The sequence below is a fragment of the Pithys albifrons genome, chromosome 16 (assembly GCF_047495875.1).
Source record: "Pithys albifrons albifrons isolate INPA30051 chromosome 16, PitAlb_v1, whole genome shotgun sequence".
NCBI classification, from domain to species: domain Eukaryota; kingdom Metazoa; phylum Chordata; class Aves; order Passeriformes; family Thamnophilidae; genus Pithys; species Pithys albifrons.
This window is the reverse complement of record NC_092473.1, coordinates 14,026,053-14,045,698: the sequence shown is the minus strand read 5'-3', so window position 1 is coordinate 14,045,698 and position 19,646 is coordinate 14,026,053. Positions and strand designations below refer to the sequence as shown.

Below are 19,646 nucleotides of genomic sequence, written 5' to 3'. Positions count from 1 at the left end.
CCAGGCGCGTGGGGCGAGGTGCGGCCCAGGACAGAGCTCCCGGGGCGATGCTCCACGCCCCAGAGTGTCGCGCGTGTCGCGGCAGGGCCACCGCGGTGACGGGGACAGAGGTGCCACCCTCTGGTACGGTGCAGCGCCGCCCGCCCGCCCGCCTCACTTCCCCGTTGCAACCGTGCCCGAGAACCGCAAAGCTGTTTGCGCGCGGACGCCTTAGCCACGCCCTCTCGGCCGCGCTGGCCAATCGCGGCGCGGGGGGCGGAGCCCGGCGGGCTGTGTTACCGGCGGGGCCGCGCCGGGCGGGACTCGCGGGCTCCGCTCAGCCCGGGCCCGCCGGGCCGCGATAGACACGGCGACAGCGACAGGCACAGCCACGGCGACAGCGACATGTCCCTGCCCAAAGGTACGGCCGGGGCCGGGGGGTGTCCAGGGCAGCGGGACCAGGATCGGGACCGGGGCGGGGCCGGGACCGGGACCGGGACCGGGGGTGTTCGGGGAGCGGGACTGGGGCCGGGATCGGGCCCGGGAGGTGTCCGGAGAGCGGGACTGGGGCCGGGGCCGGGCCCGGGGGGTGTCCGGGGAGCGCGGCTGTTGTAACCGCGGGGCCGGGGGTGTTGCCCAACCCGCCGGGCGTGGGCTCCCCTCGCGGCTTCCTCTGCACGGGCCCCGGGGCCGGTCCTGCATCCCCCGGGACGGCGGAGCCCGCGTGGGTGTGGGCGGAGGGGCCGCGGGGGATCCGCGGGGAACGGTGGGCGAGGCTCCCGCTGGCGGGGGGAGAAGCGCACGAACTGCCGAGGGCTGTGTGCGGCTGCGGGAGCCCTGTCCGGCGGGACGGGCCGCTCCGCGGAGCCGCAGGTGAGCAGAGCCTTCGGCTTGGCTCGTCCGGATGGGGAGGACAGGGCTCGTGTCACCCCGTGTCACCTCGTGTCACCTCCTGTCATCTCGTGTCACCTCGCGTCACCCCGTGTCACCTCGTGTCACCTCGTGCCAGGGTTTGGGGCCCGGTGCCGGCGTGTGCCGGGAGCGCCGTGTTGGAGTTTCGGCGCGGCCGGGGAGCGTGACCGTGACCGTGTGTCACGGGCGTTATTTGTAGAGCATGGCCGTGACTCAGGTGGCCTGTGCCCGTCCCGAGGGGAGTGCTGGCCGGCTGGCATCGCTCTGGGATGGAGGGACGGATGGCATCGCTCTGGGATGGAGGGAGGGAGGGATGGAGGGAGGGATGGATGGCATCGCTCTGGGATGGAGGGATGGATGGCATCGCTCTGGGATGGAGGGAGGGAGGGATGACATCGCTTTGGGATGGAGGGAGGGAGGGAGGGAGGGATGGCATCGCTCTGGGATGGAGGGAGGGATGGATGGCATCGCTCTGGGATGGAGGGAGGGATGGATGGCATCCCTCTGGGGTGGAGGGATGGATGGCATCGCTGTGGGGTGGATAGAGGGAGGGATGGATATCATCCCTCTGAGATGGAGGAACGGATAGATGGCATCGCTCTGGGATGGATGGATGGATGGATGGATGGATGGATGGATGGATGGATGGATGGCATCGCTCTGGGAGGGAGGGAGGGATGGATGCTTTGCCCGTGTCCCGGTGCCCCCGGGAGCCTGTTGGATCGGCGCCGTACGCGCAGACCGGACGGAGGAGGGAGCACACGGAGTGCGGCTGCTGCCTCTGTCTTATCACTGGAATGAAATGCGAGGGGTTTTCCCTGTGCGGGAGTGATGGGCTGGAAGGTCGGAGTCAGGAGCCATGTGAGCAGATGAACGCACCGCGGCGTGACTTTTTTCCCCCCCCCACTGCTTTTAAACGCTCCATGTCTTATCCGGAGGGAATGTGGACCTGAGTTTCCTGTTTGCTGTGTAAGCAGGGGGTGAATCAGCAGCGATTTGCGGAGCTGCTGACTCACAGGTAGGAGCACATGCCTCCAGCTGTCCCGAGCTGGAAGGGATCAACCGGGCTTCTTAAAAGGCTCTGCCTGGCACACCTGGGCCCAGACCTTTCCTTGGCTGCCTGTGCATGACCAGTGGATGTGTGGATGGAGGGACGAGGTGAGCCTGGCCCAGGGACCACTCCTGCCCTGTGGGAGGCGAGGCCCGAGCTGGGCTAGGAGGATTTTGGGGGAAGCAGCGTGGCTGATGCAAAAGGTGATGCCTGTGGGAGCACCTGGGAGCGTGGTGCTTTCCTTGGAGGAGGTTTGGAACTGCTCTGTGTCTCCAGGTTTCTGGTTGCACGGTGCTGTTGGTTGTGATGAACTGGTTCATTCAGTGAATTAATCCTGCTGTGCTTTGCTGGAGGTGTCACCCATGTGCTGAGTTCTCCTGAGCTCTGCTCAGCACCAGCAGCTGAGTCCCCATCTGACCCGAGCTCCTTTGCCTCCATCAGGGCAGCAGCAGCACAGGGGTCCATCCTGGGTGTGTGTAACACACCTGCCTCTTCACAACCCTCTCCTCTCATCCTGCTCACCATCCTTGTGCCTCCCCTTGGTCTGCACCTGCCTTGGCAGTGCCAGCTCTCCGGGTTTTCTTGCAGCCACACAGGGACATTCGCAGGTCCAGGTGTGTCCCACCCGCTGCTGGGACTGTGGATGCTGCACTTGGGGCACCTCCTTCTGCCTCTCCTTTCAGGCAGCCTGAATTTAAGCTAAATTTCCCTAATTTTCCTTAGGAAATTTCAGTGAGCAGTCTCAGGTTTCCTTTCCTGCTTCTTCTCAGCCTTGTGTTGATCAGGGCTGTACCCAGAGTCTGCTGTGTTGAAGCTCTGGGTTGGCTCTTTCCATGATAGATCCTTTCAAAACTCACCTCCTGTCACTTTGCCTTAGTCATGGGCTTGTCTCCTGCCTCAGGAGTTTTTGGGGATGTGCGTGGCTGGCAGTGACACGTGCCACAGGAATGGTGCTGAGCCAGGAATGGTGCTGGGCCAGGGCTTTGCCTGCTCTGCACTAGACATGCCTTGTGAGATAAACACCTTCTGGGGATTGTGTGGAGCTTAGTGAGGATTTTGGCTTTCTTCCTTTTCCCATTGCTCCTATCTCCTCCATCCAAGTTATCTCGCAGGATCAGGTGTGTGGGAGAACATCACTTGTGTTCTGTGTTATCTTTCACTGGTGTTTGCTAAAATATGCAAAATGTCTCAGGTCACCAAAGCTCCCTGGAGCTGTGTCTCTTGGAATGGGTGTTACTGAGGGAAGGAACTGGGAGCAAAGCTCTGGAGCTGCCCCTGTGTCCTTGCAGAGCTGTGCAAGGGACACAGCCTGTAGCTGCTTCTTGCAACACGTGCCTGGGTATGATTTTCCAGCAGGGTCTGCCCCATTTTTGGTGAATGGATGCTGTGAGGGGAGGGTGTTGTATCCAAGTGTTTGAAGCGGGAGGGGATAAAGCCTTGAGGAATTTGCAGCCTTTGGGTGGGTGCAGAAACATGGCAGGGGGTGTAAAGTCTGAGATTCTGTGGGTACAAATCCAGGCTGTTGCCTTTCCCCTGGGCCTCAGGGTGTATCTTCTGCCTGCCCTGAGTGTGAAATCCGTGTGCCTGTCCTGGTGGGTGTTGGCTGTGACTTGAGTGGCCCCTGATGTCTGGGAAGCCCCTCCTCGAGGGACAGGCAGGGGTGTGCTGGTAGAGAACCACTTGTTCCCCAAAATCATGGAGTTTACTGGAAAAAGCAGCCATGGGGAAGAAGGGCAGATGTGTGTGTGGGATCAGGAGGGAAAAGACCTGCTTGACCTCCCCTGGGCTCACCCAGTACTGATGCCAGAATGATTCAAAGGCAAGATTGTCCTCTGGGAATAGAGGTGTTGTTGGGGAGAGAGATCAGGACCCGACTGGAGCCAGGCTGTGTCTCTGGGAAGGCAGCTCTGGCTTTGCCACTGAGGCTTGGGAAAACCAGCAGTGAGGAATGCCAGGACCTGGGGATGAACTGGTGCTTGTTCTGGTGGCACATCTATTCTGGGTGGGTAAACAGGCGGTGGGGACGTGTCCCTGCCATGCCCTGGCTGTGCCCTCTGTGGGAGCACACCACTGTTACACAATTCAGTCTGTGAATCCTCTACTGTCTCGTGTGCCATTCACACTTTTCCTGCTGCCATCCCCAAACCAGGCAGTTCTGCCAAAAACACACGTGTGGGTCATGACCTGCAGAAGAGGATTTTGGCTTTGGGCAGAGCAGGCTGGTCTCCCCAGGCAGGGTGTGTGTGTGGTTGGAGGGGTAGGAGCTCTAATCCCACAAAGTCAGGTTTTTATTTAATTCTAGTTGAAGCATCAGGGAGCTCAAATCCAATTAATTCTAACGATCCTAGAGAGAACACAGTGCTTTGCTGCTGCCCTCCTCCTCCTTGTGCTTTCTCCCACCACAACAGTGGGCGCCTGGAAAATATCATGTTGGGTGTGATAAATATTTAGCAGTGCTTCAGCAATCACTTGCCCTCCCTGGAGGGATCCTTCCCTGCTTGTTTTTTCAGTGGATAATGTTTCTCCTTCAGAGTTGCTGCTTTTATTTTCCAGCTCAGAGCTGCAAAGGTGGTTGTTGCTGGAGGAAACTCACCTGTGCTTTGTACAAGTTCCCTTTGTGTGTCTGGGAATGGGAGCAGCTTTCTGGTGATTTTGTCACCCAAAGTGCCACCTCTGCAGTCGTGGGGCTCTGTGGGTTTTTGGATGGAAGATGTTTTTTTTCTGCTCGTGTTAATAAGGCTTTGCTCAGGCAGAGAAAAGAGCTGGGAGAGGAACTTGTGTTGTCTGGGGAGCTGATTTTACTCCATCAACAAAAACTTTGGGGTTTTACTGGCATGACTCAGGATGGCTTGTGGGCACATGCAGAGCTGGATGTACCAACTGCTTCTTGCTGACAAACCTCTGTAGAACAGGTCAAGTGTTAGTCAGCAATTTTGAGTGGGGGAGAGGGCAGAGAGGTTTTTTTTGGAGTGGAAACTGGAAGTTTTTGTTGTATTTTCCACCTGGGGGTTATTCCATCTCTCCACAGCCCCTTGTCTGTGTGGGGGTGATGCTGTGGCAGTGTTGTGAGTCCCAGTGTTCATTGCCCAAGGAACACTGGAATTACTGGGCATGGTGGTGCTGTGTGGCCCCACTGGGCCTCAGTTTGCAGTGGGCACATCTGCTCCTTTTTCTGGAGCTGGGACAGCATTCCCTGCCTGCTACTTTCTCTTGCAGCCTCTTCCCTGTCTGGAGCAGAGTTGCTGCAGGTGCAGGATGTGCTGGGTTATAATGTGGCTTAGGGGAAGGGCAGAGTTTGGGGGTCCCATGGTCCCAGTGTAGGGGAGGAAGGGAATCATTGCCTAACACTGGGAGAGGTCCTGGACCTGCAGTGGGGTGAAGGTGGGGGGAGTTGGACCCTCTCAGCACTCACTGACCTGCCACAGCCTCCATCCTCCTGCCTCCCTGTGCTCAGGGAGGGGCACTGCTCACTCAGCCTGTCTCCTGCTCTCAGCCTTAATTTCCTAATTTCAACTGAAATTATTTTTTTAAGATAAATTTCCATTAGAAAGGTAACTTGAGTGTAAGAGGATGCAGGATGAGGAGGAGACAACACTTACCAGAAGTTGTTTGTGGAGCATTCAGCCTTCCTCTCTGCACACCACCACCAAAGAAAAATCTGGTTTGGAAAGGAAGAAACCTCCGGAGTGCTCAGTACAAGTAATTTCCCATCAGAGGCTGTTAACCTTAGCTGTGGTTTGGCACTGGCATCAGCTGAACTGCTTGTATCTGATGGAGCTCTCTGAGGAAGGTAGTGGTGCTTGGACCCTCTTTTCTCTGGAAAAAAATTCTTTGCAGAGAGAGTGCTCAGGCATTGGAATGGGCTGCTCAGAGAGGGGGTGGATTCCCCATCCCTGGGGGTTTTTAAACTGAGATTGGCTGTGGCACTGAGTGCCATGATCTGGTAAAGGGAATGGAGTTGGACCAAGGGTTGGACTTGATGATCTCGGAGGTCTTTTCCAACCCAATCCATTCTATGATTCTATGAATCTGTCTGTTGGACACTGAGTTCCCCTTGTCATGGGTGTTTGCCCCTGCCATGATAGTTCCTTTTAGGAAACTCAAAACCTTCTTTTAATGGTTGTGTTTGATTCAGAAAGGTCAGGGAGGTTTCCAGTCAGGAATTCATAAATCCCTGAAGCTGGGATGGGGTCCATCTCTTTGGTGGTGCCACATGCCCTGCCAATGATGGGACTGGTGATGCAGGACAGAGGGGCAGCAGGGGAAGAAGTTGTCCTGCAGGGCTTGGCAGGTGACAGTCATGTGTGTGACAGATCATAAACACGCAGGGCTGGTTACGTGGATGGGCTGGGGGTGGTTTAGGGGAGGATGACGAGGTTATCTGGGGAGTGTCAGCTTGTCTGGGCTTGCAGGCCAGTTAGATACTGCTTTGTGGGGTGTGTGTGTATAAATTCCCTCCCAGCTGGAGTCCCACGGGCAGGGCTGACACAGCAGCTGTGCTGCAGGGGTTTGCTGCCGTGGATGTCTGCACTGCTGTGTGTTAACAGCAGCTTGGAGTTGGCAGCATTTGACCTGGCTTGCTGGAGGGCATCTGGCACAGCTGGAGCAGCTGTTCCCTCTTGCTGCACTCTTCCCTCCCTGCAGGAGACTGTTTCCTCCTTAAGGCAGTGAAGGGCAAATATTCTGTGTGATGGAGGCATTTTCTGCTGTAGGATGAAGATCTTGTTTTATTTGGGGTAGGAGTGGGAAAGTTGAGGCTGGAGAGGGAGATGATGGAGCAGGAGCAGCAAAGTGTGCAATCCCCGGGATGGCCCCTCTGAATCAGTCCTGGATGTTTTGGGCATGGCTGCAGGGGTGTGTTGTTCTGTAAGACATGAGATGTCTTTGCAGCTCGTCACTAGAAATGACGTGGCTCTTTGCTGAGAGCCAGATGTGCTCACTGGCGAGGCTTTTGAAGAAAGCTGCTCTGCATAGTTAAAAATCCATCACCGCTGCAGACCGCTCGGTTTATCTCCTGACAGGCTGCCAAGTTGCAGCTCAGCCAGAAATGAGGTGATCTTGTGCTGATACATGGCTTTGGCTGCTCTTTGTCATCTGCCAAACACCTCTGAGAGGTGCTCAGGGGGAGGTGACAGGCCCAGCCCCACGTGGCTGTTTGTAAAGCCCTTTACCTGCACCCAGAAGATCCCTGCCAGCACAGGGCAGGGCAGTGTGAGACACCTCTGTGTGTGTGCACGTGGGCTCAGCTGATTTCTGAGGTTTCCCTGTTCTCCTCACAAATAAAATCATCCAACCCTGTGTCAGATCTGCAGCTGGGAGCACCACGGGTGAAACAGTGACTGCCATCCCTGTGGGCAGTAGCTCAGTGGTCAAAAAAACTGGTGTAATGGTGCAGAAAGGAGGATGAAGGTGCCAGGGGTGGGAGGTGGGTGGTGGTGCTGCTGGAGGACCACTCTGGACCTGTCCCAGCCTCTGTGCTATGCTCTGTTTCTCTCTTGAGCAGATTTCCTTCAGTCTGGGAGCAGTTCCACACAGCTTTAGAAATAGAGATGTGGTGGATGTTTTAGATCTTCTGCACCTCTCAGTGTTTGCTCTTTGTTAGCATCTGCAGCCCATTTCCTCCAGGTTTTTCGTTGATCCCTGTGATTGTTTGGCTGTGAGCATCAGTGGTGAGCACCAGATGCCAGAGGATGGCTGGCACTGCCAGGGCTGGGGTTGTCCTTGGTGCCCAGGATACCTGCAGGGCTGTGCTGTGGTTTTTTTGCCTCTTGTGCTCTGCAGATTCTACTTTCTTGCTCAAGAGCAGCTTTTTGCAAGTATTAATTACCCCTGTCACTTCCTGGTTTCTTGAAGGACACCTGGGTGGTGCCAGTGAAGAAATCACCAGGCAGAAACTGTGGGTGAATTTGTAATTTCAACCCTTATCAGCCCTGTGTGTGCTTTGCTACAGTGCTAGAAAACCACTCAGCTTTTCCCCCAGCAGCTCCCTCTGCGTGCCATTCCTTTGTGTACCTTCCAGGTACCTGCAAGAGTTTACCCTGAATTTTGGATCTCCTGTTTGGTAACTGTGGGTTTCCCCATGGGGTTTTACAGCCTCATCTCAGCGAGGGAAACCGTGTGGGATGTCACAGGGACTGGAGCCAGCGCTGCCTCCTTTGATCTGACGCAGGGCTGAGTTCCACACTCTCCTTACAGCTCCTCTCCACATGTCACACTGCTCCTTCCCCCAAAACACGGATGTGAGCTCGCTCTTCTGGCATAAAAGGGATTCTTGGGAATTGTTCCTTGTTTAGATGGAGCCCTCCCTGAATGTGCCCCAGGAGAGCTGCAGCCTGAGCTGCTCTGAGTCACTGCCTGTGAGCTCCGGAGCCAGGACATGAGCCGGATGCGCCGGGACCAGCCTGTCTGCGAGACCTCTGTGTTCCTGGGACACAGGGGCAGCTTTTCATCCAGCTTTACTAGGAAAAGCCTCCAACACTCACTTCCCCGAACTCTGGAAAAACTGCAGCGCCTTAGGTGGATAGGAGAGAGTGACAAAAGGAAGGGAAAAGAGATAAATCCCACCCAAAGGGAGCAGCTGAGTGAGGCCGTGCCCTTCCTGCTGGGGCCACAGTGTTGAAACTCCACCGAGCTGTGGGCACATTTCCTGTGGAGCCCCTGCTTTGCCCTGGCATGAATGAAAGCTGCCCTGTGGGTACTGGGCAAATCCACCACAAAACAGGTGTTTTCCCCACACAGAGCTGGTGCAGGCTGTGATGAGAGCCTGTGGATGTGGGATGCTACAGGGGGATGCTGTGTGGTGGGGCTGTCGGTGTGCTGGTGGTCCAGCCTTTAACTCAGGGGGGAGATTTTTAAGCTTAGCAGCAAGGAGTATAGAGGAACAAAGGAGAAAAATGTTTACAGGTGATTTCTGCAAAATGTGGATTTTAAAAAGTATATGGTGCTTATCTATCTATCTGTCTGTGTGTCTGTGTAGGAGATACATATATATATCTTTACCTTCCTAAACCAGTGAGCAGCAGGAGCTGATCTCATGGACCAGCTGGACATGGGATGTGTCCTGAGAATGTGGATGTGTAGTCTGTCCCCTGGGGCAGAGGAACAGTGATGGGAGGACAAGGGGTTCACAGGGCAGGTGGTAGGGATGGTGTGGTTGGTGCCATGGAAAGAGGTGCCAGTCTGGCTTGCTGGGGCTGAGCTCTCCTGGGGGTTTTCGGAGCCAGTTCTCCCCTTCCTACCTCAGCCCTTACTTGCAGCCCCTGTTGCAAGCAGGTCACAGGGTCCAAAGGGGACACCTGCCACTTCTCTTGACTTGGGAGCATCACTGGTGACTAAGATTGGTGCTTTTTGGCCGAGTGCTGAAGTTGGAGTGCAGTAACAGGCTTTACATGGAGATAAGGCTGAGCAGTGGCCTGAGGGGAATTGGACAGTCTCAGTATTCTCTGGCTGCTCTCAGCCTGTGTTTTTCCTCTGCCTCATCCAAGCCTGGGCAAGAATCCTGGCTCCTCCTTCACCATGGGAATGGATTTTTCTGTCTATGGGGTCTCCAAGTGGCTGTGTCTGCTTTGCCTGAACTCCCTGGTGAGATGAGCCCTTTGCATTTGTGACTTCTGCCTGGTTCCCTGGAACGGAGAAGGACAGGGGGGAGAGAGGCAGGGAAGGCTTTAAATGTGCACCAAAAAGAGAAAGGAATTGGCATGGAACAGCAGGAGATGTAGGGAATTGTAGCCCAGCACTCACATACTGTTTTCCACAAGCCACCAGAGCAGTGCCCTGCTCCAAAGGAAATAATCAAAGATGTTCTCTGCTCCTGCACCCCAAGAGGTGGTGCTGGGGCAGTGCTGGAGAGCAGAGGTTTTCCTCTGAAGATGCACAGGTTTTGTCCACCTGAGCTGTGGTGGCATCCTGGGAGCAGGGAAGTGCTCCAAGTCCTAGAGGGATGGTGGCACTGTCAACCCTCTGCCTGCCCCATTCCCCAGCACAGATGCTGGACTTGAAAGACCTGCCTGAAGCCTCTGGGCCAGGGAAGCACCTGGGTCAGTCTCTCGTTTCTGCCTCTCTCTGTGGACATTGAGGCTTTCCTTGTTTTTTTTCCCCTCCATAAGTTCTGTTTTCAGAGCAGGTGCCTGCTCTGTCTTACATCATTTGCAGAGATGAAATCACTCTGTCCCTGCCCAAAGTAAACTGGAGGGAGGATGGTAGAAATCTTTTTTTCTAACCTTTTTTTTTAAGAATCTCCTTAGAAGAAGAGGGCAGAATACTTTGCTTTTTTAACAAGTTTACAACGTTTTGAGAACACTTGGAAGTACTTGAATTACGCCAATTTGGATTGATAAAGTGTCTGTTGACTCTGGAGTTGAGTTACTGCTGACAATTACAAAGTCAAATGACTCTTTTTTCTTTCCCACTGTGCCTCCTGTCAAGCTGATCTGTTCCAAGAACGGTTTGAGTTTTCTTTCCCATCAGAAAACCGTCACCAGACGGTCACATCAATTACAAACAGATTTAATTTTTTTCCTGGCTTTCCCTATGGAGTGAGAAGTCAAAGGGAGGAGTGATGCTCCGGGAGGGCTGGGTCCCTGCTGGCACGAGGTCAGCACAAGTGGTGGTGGTTCTGCTTCTTTCTTTTCTATTTATTTATTTGTTTTTAATAGCATGCTTCTTGCTCTTCTCTAAGCAGTCTCCTTTGCCTTTTCCTGACAATCCCAGAGGCAGGGCTGGGATTCCTTCCAGACCTTTGTCTCGTGGCGACTCGCCAGTGTCTGCAGCCAACTCGGTGCAGTCTGTGCTGGTCCCACGGGGTGGTTGATGGCTGGGGGTTTCACACTGGCCCTGTGTGTCCCTGTGCTGTCCAGCTCCAGGATTCCTGACGATCCATAGCTGGGTTCATTACCCATCCCAAGCATCTTCCCAGTCTGTTGTTAGTGTGTTCACATTGCCATTGTGCTGCAGCTGAGCTTGGAGGAGGTGCAGCCTCAGCTGCTGCTTTGGTTTTTCCTGTGGGAAAATCCAGTTGGAGCAGTGGATGCAAAGCAGGCAATGTCTGAAGAGGCGCCCCTGTGACTGTCCCCACCTTTGCACTGGGGTTTTGCACAAGTTGTGGCTCCTGGTGTGTGTGTGACACGTCCTGTAATGTCACTGTGTGAGTGTCAGCCAGACAAGGATTTGCAGCTTCCTGAAGGGAGTCTGTTCTCTGGTCATGTGTGGTTTCTTGGAGTGGAATCCATGTGCTCCATCATCACAGGGCTGGAGGAGAGCAAGCTGCCACGTGGGGACAGAACACAAAATGAAAGGCTTTTCCCAGCCCTCGGGGTTGTGCAGGTAACCTAAAAATACAAGTGGAATGTGCCTGGGCGGTGACATCCTCCCGGAGCTGCCGGCAGGGCTGTGTTATCTGCCCACTGCACCGAGCCCGGGCGTGGCTGGGAGCCCCACAGGTGGCTGTGCCAGCGTTGGCTCTGGCTGTCCCTGGCCTTGGCTAATGTGCCTGTCCCCATATTTGGCTAATGTGCCTGTCCCGGGTCCTGAGAAGAGCAACGAGGCTGGAGAAGGGACTGGAGCACAAGTGCTGTGGGGAGAGGCTGAGGGAGCTGGGGGTGTTTAGCCTGGAAAAGAGGAGGCTCAGAGGTGACCTCAGCACTGTCTGGAACTACCTGAAGGGAAGTTCTGGCCAGGTGGGGGTTGGTCTCTTCTCCCAGGCACTCAGCAATAGGACAAGGGGGCATGATGGGCTCAAGCTCTGCCAGGGGAAATTTAAGCTGGAGATCAGAAAAAATATTCTTTGCAGAGAGAGTGCTCAGGCATTGGAATGGGCTGCCCAGAGAGGGGGTGGATTCCCCATCCCTGGAGGTTTTTCAACTGAGATTGGCCATGGCACTGAGTGCCATGATCTGGTAAAGGGACTGGAGTTGGCCCAAGGGTTGGACTTGATGATCTCGGAGGTCTTTTCCAACCCAATCAATTATATTCTATGATTCTGTGATATTTGGCTAATGTGCCTGTCCCCAAATCCCTCACTGGGCACTGGGAGGTCTCACCCTTCTCCCTTGCATTGGTCTCACCCAGGTTTGGTGGCACTGTTGGTGTGACATCCTGCTCTGCTGGAGGACACGAGTCCTGCACAGTGTTGTGATTGGTCATCCCCAAACACTGTCCGAGGGTGTGAGAGATAACCCTGCTCCCTTTCCTACTGGATTTGGTCCAAAGGCTCTGCTTTAAAACAGAGCTGCAGAGTTTCCAGGCTGTGTGTCCTGTGCATGGCTTGGGCACAGGGGGCTTTGCCCTGGGGTGTGTGCCTTCTATGTGGAAAGGTGAGTGCATCCTATGCTTAGGGCAGTGGCTGCACTACAGATGTGGCCAGGAGAGCTGCTGCAGTTCCTGGCTGGAGGGTGAGATGTGATGGGCATCAGGCAGTGTGGTACTGGGATGGTGCAGCCAGCTGGTGCTTGGGCTTCTCCCTGATGAGAGGAAATGAGCCATTCCATGAAAATCACACCCTTTCCCTGGTTAGGCAGTGTCTCTTCTTTTGGAAGAGGTGAAGTCATTAGTTTTGTGCTCAATCCCAAACACACACATGCAGAAAGCTCCTTTCCAACCCCAAATGGGACATTTTGCTTTGGCTGCTCATGGCAAAGCAGCTCATCCCCATCCCTGGTCCCTGAGCAAAGCAGCTCATCCCCATCCCTAGTCCTGGCTGCAATGATGACCTGACCTTAACCAAAGTGGGCTTGGGAGAGGCTGCCTGAGTGCAGGGGAAGGGTGGGGAGAGGGGCCTGGCGCTGGCAGGGCACTGTTTGAGCTCATTGCTGTTTTTCAGGGTGTGCTCTTCCATTTACTCGAGCCAGCCCACTGGCAGGAGGGATGGGAGCCATCCTTGTCCCTGGCTCTGCCAGGGTGTGCCAGACCCTGTGCCGAGTGCCTGACTTCTCCCCATGGCAGGATTTGCTCCCCCAGCTTCCCTCAGCTGTCACAGGGTGACATCCCAGCACCGAGGTGTGGGGAGGCTTCATTAACACCAGTGAAACACCCCCTGCCTTTTGTTCCTTCGGAATTACCTGTGGCCTAGAAAGGAATGGATAATTAAGGGAGAAAGGTGCATATTTTTTGAGGGCGAGCAATTCCTACTGTGCTGACAAACTTTTGAAAGGGCTGCCAATGGTGAGGCTTGAAAGGATGCCTGGGTTTATTTTTGTTTGTTTTGTTGGTTTATTTGTTTGTTTGTTTTCTAAGATGCTTTTGAGATGTCGGGAAGCTCTTGCTTTACCCCACCCCTGGTCCTGGGGCGCTGAAACCCAACAGAACTAATTCAAAGAAAAATGTTTCCCATCCCACTTGCTGGGTTAGGGACTTTCTACTCCAAAGCAGCTCTGACTCAGTGGGTGTCTGAAGATGCTTGGATTGTCTATGTCTGGGTCAGGGGGAATTAATGTCAAGAGAGTTTGGGATGGGAGGACAATGCAGCATTGCTCTGTCCAGGAGTGCTGGGGATGGTGCTGGTGGCTCTCAGTGCCATCTGCAGTAGCAGCTCCTGCGTCAGCATCCTTTATGTGCTGATGATCTGTGCCTGAAACTATACCCTGGGAGTGGAAATGAGCCTGAGAAAATACCTTCCGCAGCCCTTCTGGGGCTTACATAAACACTATTTAAAATTAGAGCCACTCATTATGTTGGTATGTGCATTTACCTTGACCTCTGACTTTTCAGCCTGCAAATGTGCATGGCCCAGCACAGCCTGGAGTTGGGGGAGAGAGAGCTCAGGAGCAAAGCACCAGCAGATTTTCTATAATTAGTGCAAGGTAAAGAAGCTGGTACAGTTTCTGCCCTCCAGGCTGTCAGGGAAGTTGAAAACAAAACTGCAGCCTGTCAAAGCTGAGCCTGGCTTTGATCAGCAGCGACAGCTCTGGCTTCTGCCAGGCTGGTTCTGAGGAAAAGGGGAAGAGCAGCGAGACTTTGCCACTGCTTTTCTTACACGTGTTTGCACAGAAACGAATGCTTTTATTTCCCCACTCTCCCTTGCATTTCCCAGCCAAATCCACGTAGCCATTTATATTTTGCCACCAGAGATGCCTTCTCGTCTGGGTTGTCACCCTGCAATAGCTGCCAAGCTCCGTGCTGGTATTGTCATGGAACAATATTTCTACTATTTGTTGTGGTAATAGTTGTTAGTGGCAGAGCAATTAGCGTGTCACCTGCAGCACAACGAAATGTGACCTCTTTCCATCCCGGCGCGCGTGGGCTCTCCTCTGCCCTGCTGGATGGTGCCAGGGCTGTCCTGGGGCAAGGTGTGCTCTGGTGGGATGCTGGATGGTGCCAGGGGCACTCTGGTGGGATGCTGGATGGTGCCAGGCTGTCCTGGGGCAAGGGGCACTCTGGTGGGATGCTGGATGGTGCCGGGGCGCTCTGGTGGGATGCTGGATGGTGCCAGGGCGCTCTGGTGGGATGCTGGATGGTGCCAGGGCGCTCTGGTGGGATGCTGGATGGTGCCAGGGTGCTCTGGTGGGATGCTGGATGGTGCCAGGCTGTCCTGAGGCCTGGGGCGCTCTGGTGGGATGCTGGATGGTGCCAGGGTGCTCTGGTGGGATGCTGGATGGTGCCAGGCTGTCCTGAGGCCTGGGGCGCTCTGGTGGGATGCTGGATGGTGCCAGGGCGCTCTGGTGGGATGCTGGATGGTGCCAGGGCTGTCCCGGGGCCAGGGGTGCTCTGGTGGGATGCTGGATGGTGCCAGGGCTGTCCCGGGACCAGGGGTGCACTGGTGGGATGCTGGATGGTGCCAGGGTGCTCTGGTGGGATGCTGGATGGTGCCAGGCTGTCCTGAGGCCTGGGGCGCTCTGGTGGGATGCTGGATGGTGCCAGGGCGCTCTGGTGGGATGCTGGATGGTGCCAGGGCTGTCCCGGGGCATGGGACATTGGTGGGATGTGGGATGGTGCCTGGGCGCTCTGGTGGGATGCTGGGTTTGGATGAGTCAGTGTGTCGGAGGAAAGCGCGTCCCAGCAGGATGCTCTGCAGCGATCCAGCGCTCCCGGAGCTGGCTCTGGCTCTGGCTCTGGCTCCCCACCAGTTTCCTGTTGACGTCACCTGCTATTTCGCTGCTGCAGTTTTTACAACTGTTCAGCTTTCAAGGGTAATCGGAGCTCGTGTCCGGCCAAGCTCGGCAGCTGCCGATGCGGGAGCGCGGCTCTGCCTTCCCTGACTGCCCCCAGTCGCTTCCACTGCTGCTCCCAGCCTTGGGGACCCCCGGGAGCTGGGGACGTCGGGCAGGCAGAGCTGCGCGGAGCCAGCGAGCGCTTGGGGCCATGCATTCCCACTGAAAAGAATCATCAGTTCTTGCAAAGAAGTGCCGTGCGCTGGATCCTACGGGAATTCTTTTCCCCTCCCTCTTCCAGTCCGCCCCCATCCCTCTCTTCTGCCAGGCGTGCCGTTGCTGCGCTTCATTTCTGGGAAGCCATGGACAAGAAGCAAGGTAGATGTTGCAATTTCCAAAACACGTGCTGGGGGAGAGCAAAGAACTGGGTTTGGTGCTAGAAGAGGCTGTGCAACTTTCGGGGGTCAATCCATGCGGTTTTGTTTCTTTCTCTTTGCTTGGGAGGGGGTGTCGGTATTTGCAGCTGGAGATTTGTTTTTAAAGCACTGGAAACTTGCATGTTTTGTGTGGGGTTAAAACTCTGGCGTCTTAATTGAAAAAAAAAATCTAGCGTGTCTAAAGGAAAAAATGCAGAGGGTAAAAATGCATAGGGTAAAGCTGGCTCCGGTTGGAGTTGCATTCCTGGGACGCAGGGTTTTCCAGCAGCTCTTGCATGCTTGTCCCGCACCAAAAAGCCTGTTGCGTGGGAAAAGTGGGTGCCCACGACCCCGCAGTCAGCAGCTGTGATTCAGCACAGGCTCACAGGTTGGTTCAGGGCTGCAAGGGGCTTTTTGTGCAGCGTGTTTTTTCCTCCTCCTTGCCGGCAGTTTTTGCAGAAGTGAGGAGTGCGGCGCTGACCCGCCCGAGCCCCCTCTGCAGCCGGACCTCGGCGGGCTGATGAGTGATGGCTCTCGGCAGGTTGAGAGCCCTTTTTCCACTTCCACAGATAGCTTTTTCCACTCTCATCGGTGGAAAATAGCACAAAGTGTGCCTGCGAGGAGCTGGCTCTCATGACCAAGCACCCAAATTCCCCTCTCTGCTTTGCACCCTGCCTCAGATGTCTTTATTCCCTTTTTGTTTTCTTCATGCTTTTTTGTTCCAGCTCTTTCTTTGCAGCGGGGCTGGGATCCACCCTCCAGCCTTCTGCCTTATCCATGGCATTTGACTCTCCTGCTCTGACGGAGCAGAACCGGGATGCATCCCAAGTATTTCTCCCAGCACTAAGGAAGCCGAGCAGCCTCCCGTGCCTCAGCCGTCCCCAGGACTTCACCTGGGGCTGCAACCCTGGGGAGGCAGCGGAGAGGTTTCATTTCAAAGGTCGACTCAGGCAAATAGTTTTATTTGCAGTTCTTTAGATTGTCCTGCTCGTTTCTCTCCACCCACGCCAGTGGAGTGGGAAGGATAAACCTCCCGGGGAGAGGTGCAACTTAATAGGGCTGAAGTTGGTAGTGGCAAAGATGAGGATTCCGGTGTAGAATTAAGCAGTTCCAGGAAGTGTCTGTGGTGGTTCTGAACTGCTGGAGGTTATAGCATGAGAAAAAAAATTGCTAGGCTTTTTTTTTTCTTTAGGAGGAAATGGTGCCTTTCTTAGCATAAAGGATGCAGTTACGTGCCTGCAGCATCACGTGGGTTACAATTTCAGCCGCACGAGGAACTTCTGTCAGCTAATTTTCCCCTGCCCGGGGTGCAGGGTGCTGTGCCCTGTGTGTCCATGGCTGGCAGCCCCTTCTGCTGCCCAGAGCAGTGCCCTGCCATCCCATGGGCTCGGGGCTGGCAGCAGAGCCCTGGGTTTGCAGGGAGAACTGTGACATGTCCCCAGTCTGCCTTCTCGTGCTGCTGTGCAGCCTGTGTGGAGGGAGCTTTAGAGGGGAGCCCTGCTCTGTGCTTGCAGACACCCTCTGGTGAGAACCCCGGGGAACTGGAGTGTTCTCAGGTGACAGGCAGTTGTGCACATTCTAGCAATTCCTCCTGCACCGACCCTGCAAATGTGGGAGAGGCAATTCTGGGGCCCGCTTGTGGGAAGGAGCTGACAGCAGCTGCCTGTGGGGGCTAAAGGCAAATGCTGTCCTGGGACTGAAGGGCTTGAATTGCAGGGTCATGTTGTACCCATCCCACTGCCTTTCTGCTTCTTGCTTTTTTTCTTTTTTTTTTCCTCCCCTCCCCAGTCTTTCCTTCACTCTCATTCACTCTGAACAAGGCACTGGCTTTCCTTGGAGGGCTGTAAAGGCACTGGTGCTGCAAACAGCGAGAGAAGCTTCAGCAAGAAGGAGTTCAAGCCAGGCTGCAGGGGCTGAAAATCTCCTGGCAAATTTTAGGAAAGCCATAACAGGCAAATCCAATGTCTGCCTGAGCTCCCTGGCTGCAGGGCAGCATCCAGGCTGCCTTTGTTCCTGCAGGCATGGGCTGAGCTGGGTTTTCCGCCAACGTAGGTGGCCCAGGCAGAGCTGGGAGTGGTGGCGAAATACCTGCAGTTTAATCAGTGCTTTTTCAGGTTGGAGCTGGGAAATGCTCTTTGGGGCTGGGCTGGATGGGGTGGGAAGGGGGAAGTCGAGGGTGGTAGTTTGGGGGCACAGGGAAATGGGCTGTGATGTGCAGGGCCCCTGTTGGAGCAGAGTTCATGGCAATGCACGGAGGCATTAAATGTCTCCCCTGTATGGAGCAGGAGGTTTGGAGCAGGGATTCTCCATGTCCCTTGCTGCCCCTCTAACCTGTGCTGCAAATCTGCCTGTCTGCGAGCTTGGGTTTCACCACACAGTGCCCCCAATGATTCATGACTCCAAACTGGGTGCTCCCAGTTCCTTCCAGCCCTGCTCTTGCAGCTGGGGCTGAGGAAGGGCTGATGCCTGTGGGATGCCTGGCTCCAGGAGCCCCTGGACCCTGGTCCTGCCCTGTGAGTCACCCACAGCCTCGATGCCAGGGGAGCCGGTGGCACAGAAGGCGCTTTGTGCAGGGTTACTATGGCAACTGGGGAGAGGGAGAGCAAACAGATGGAGCAAAATCCCAGCCAGGACAGGGGTATTTCAGTGTTTCTGGTGAAGTTCTGCTTGGTGACTGCTGGGGGGCTGCGTGTCAAGCAGGAACTAGTCTGAGTTTTGGAGCAGGTCATGGGAGAGAAGTGGTTGGTGCAAGGCTCCTGCTCAGCACCAATCTAAATCCATCACCTGGGAGAGGATGGGATGTGTGCCCATGGGAAGCTCCCCAGCTTGCCTGGGTGCAGAGGGACTGTGGGGACTCCAGTTTTTAGGCTCTGTGCTTGACCTTCCACGCTGAATAGCAAGAGGCTGGCTGTGGAAGAGGAGGCATTTCTGAACCCATGGACAGCATCTTTCCTTTGGCTCCATTTTGTGTTTGCTCCCACTGTTACTTGGCTGGGCATTTTGCAAAGTGCCATCAGTGGATATGTGGGGCTATTTACAGTGCCCCTTCCAGCCCTGCCAGGTGGGCAATGAGCACGGGATGCTTTGCGGGCTCACAAATTAGAAGCTGTGATTGCCATGACATGGTTGGGTTTCCAGGGGTGGTTTCCATCCAAGAGGTGTCTGAGGTGGAGTGACTCGCTGGCTGATTTCACTGAGCTGGAAGTTCACATCACACACAGGAATTGTGCTGATCCCAGGCCTTACAGGCTGACTCTGATGCAGGAAAATTGGCACAAAAGATGTGGGCATGGACTCATCCATGCTGATTATTCCCCCTCAGCAGGGAGGGATGCTGTGGGTCCTGCAGTTGGGACTTGCAGGATGTTGCAGGCCAGCTCTAACCTGCAGACTCAGGAAGCTTTGCATTTGGGGAAGGACAGGACTGGAAAAGTGAGTTCTAGGCAGCTGTTTTATCTTGGAGCTGGCAGGGGACAGGGATGGGGGCTATCAGTGCTGAGAACATGCTGGACATGTGTTGTCCTTCTGTCTTGCTGCAGCTGCAGGAGCTTTCACATGGTGCTGTGTCTTCTGAAATTTCCAGCTCCTTCCCTCTCCCCTCCCTTCCCTGGCAGCCTTTGGAGTGCTGAACTTTGTCCACATGCCTGCTCCTGAGAGCCAGGCAGGTAGGAGCTGTCTTGAAGGGCTGTCCAAGGCCACTCTGAGCAGTCTGCTCCCATCCTGGTGCCTGGAGCACACCTTGATTTTCTTGCTTTTTAACGCATCTTCCAGCTCTGTGCAGCCAGGAGCACCTTCAGCTGCAAAGTGTAGCTGTCCTCTGATCTCTCCTGGGGGGATCAGGACCTCAATGCTCTCAGCTGCAGCACTTCAGCACCTCGGGGTCTGGGTGTTTTCCCAGTGCTGGGGTGGTCATTTAACCTGCAAATGTCTGGCCTGTTTCCCTCTGCAGCAGTGATGTTGTTATCCCAGTGCTGTTGGGAGAGCAGGAGGAGCGAATCCTCTTGCCAGTCATTCCTGCTGCCTTGTCTGGTGGGGCTCAGCCTCTGCAAGCCTGGGTTTGTTGTGAGTTTACTGTTGGCTGACAGCCAGTTCCTGTCTGGTTTTCCCCTATTTTCCCTTAGTTGTGTGTAGGGTGTCCCCATTCCTTCTGGGACTAACCCCTTGGTCTTGCTGGAGGTCTGGTGGCCATTGCCTTCCATGCCTGAT

At 55.1% G+C, this 19,646-nt stretch overlaps 1 protein-coding gene across 2 annotated transcripts in view; it reads left to right on the top strand.

Annotated features, from left to right (window-relative positions):
• Positions 1-270: 270 nt before the first annotated feature.
• The window catches only part of MAP2K3 (mitogen-activated protein kinase kinase 3), a 33,690-nt gene continuing 14,314 nt past the window's right edge, over positions 271-19,646 (top strand). The window contains exon 1 of one of the 2 annotated variants that reach the window (XM_071571102.1): positions 271-400. In XM_071571102.1, the coding sequence (XP_071427203.1) occupies positions 385-400 (16 nt within the window). In that variant the 5' untranslated portion in view covers positions 271-384. Of the gene's footprint in view, positions 401-15,049; positions 15,403-19,646 lie in introns of those variants that run through there. The other variant, XM_071571104.1, reaches the window with a different exon arrangement.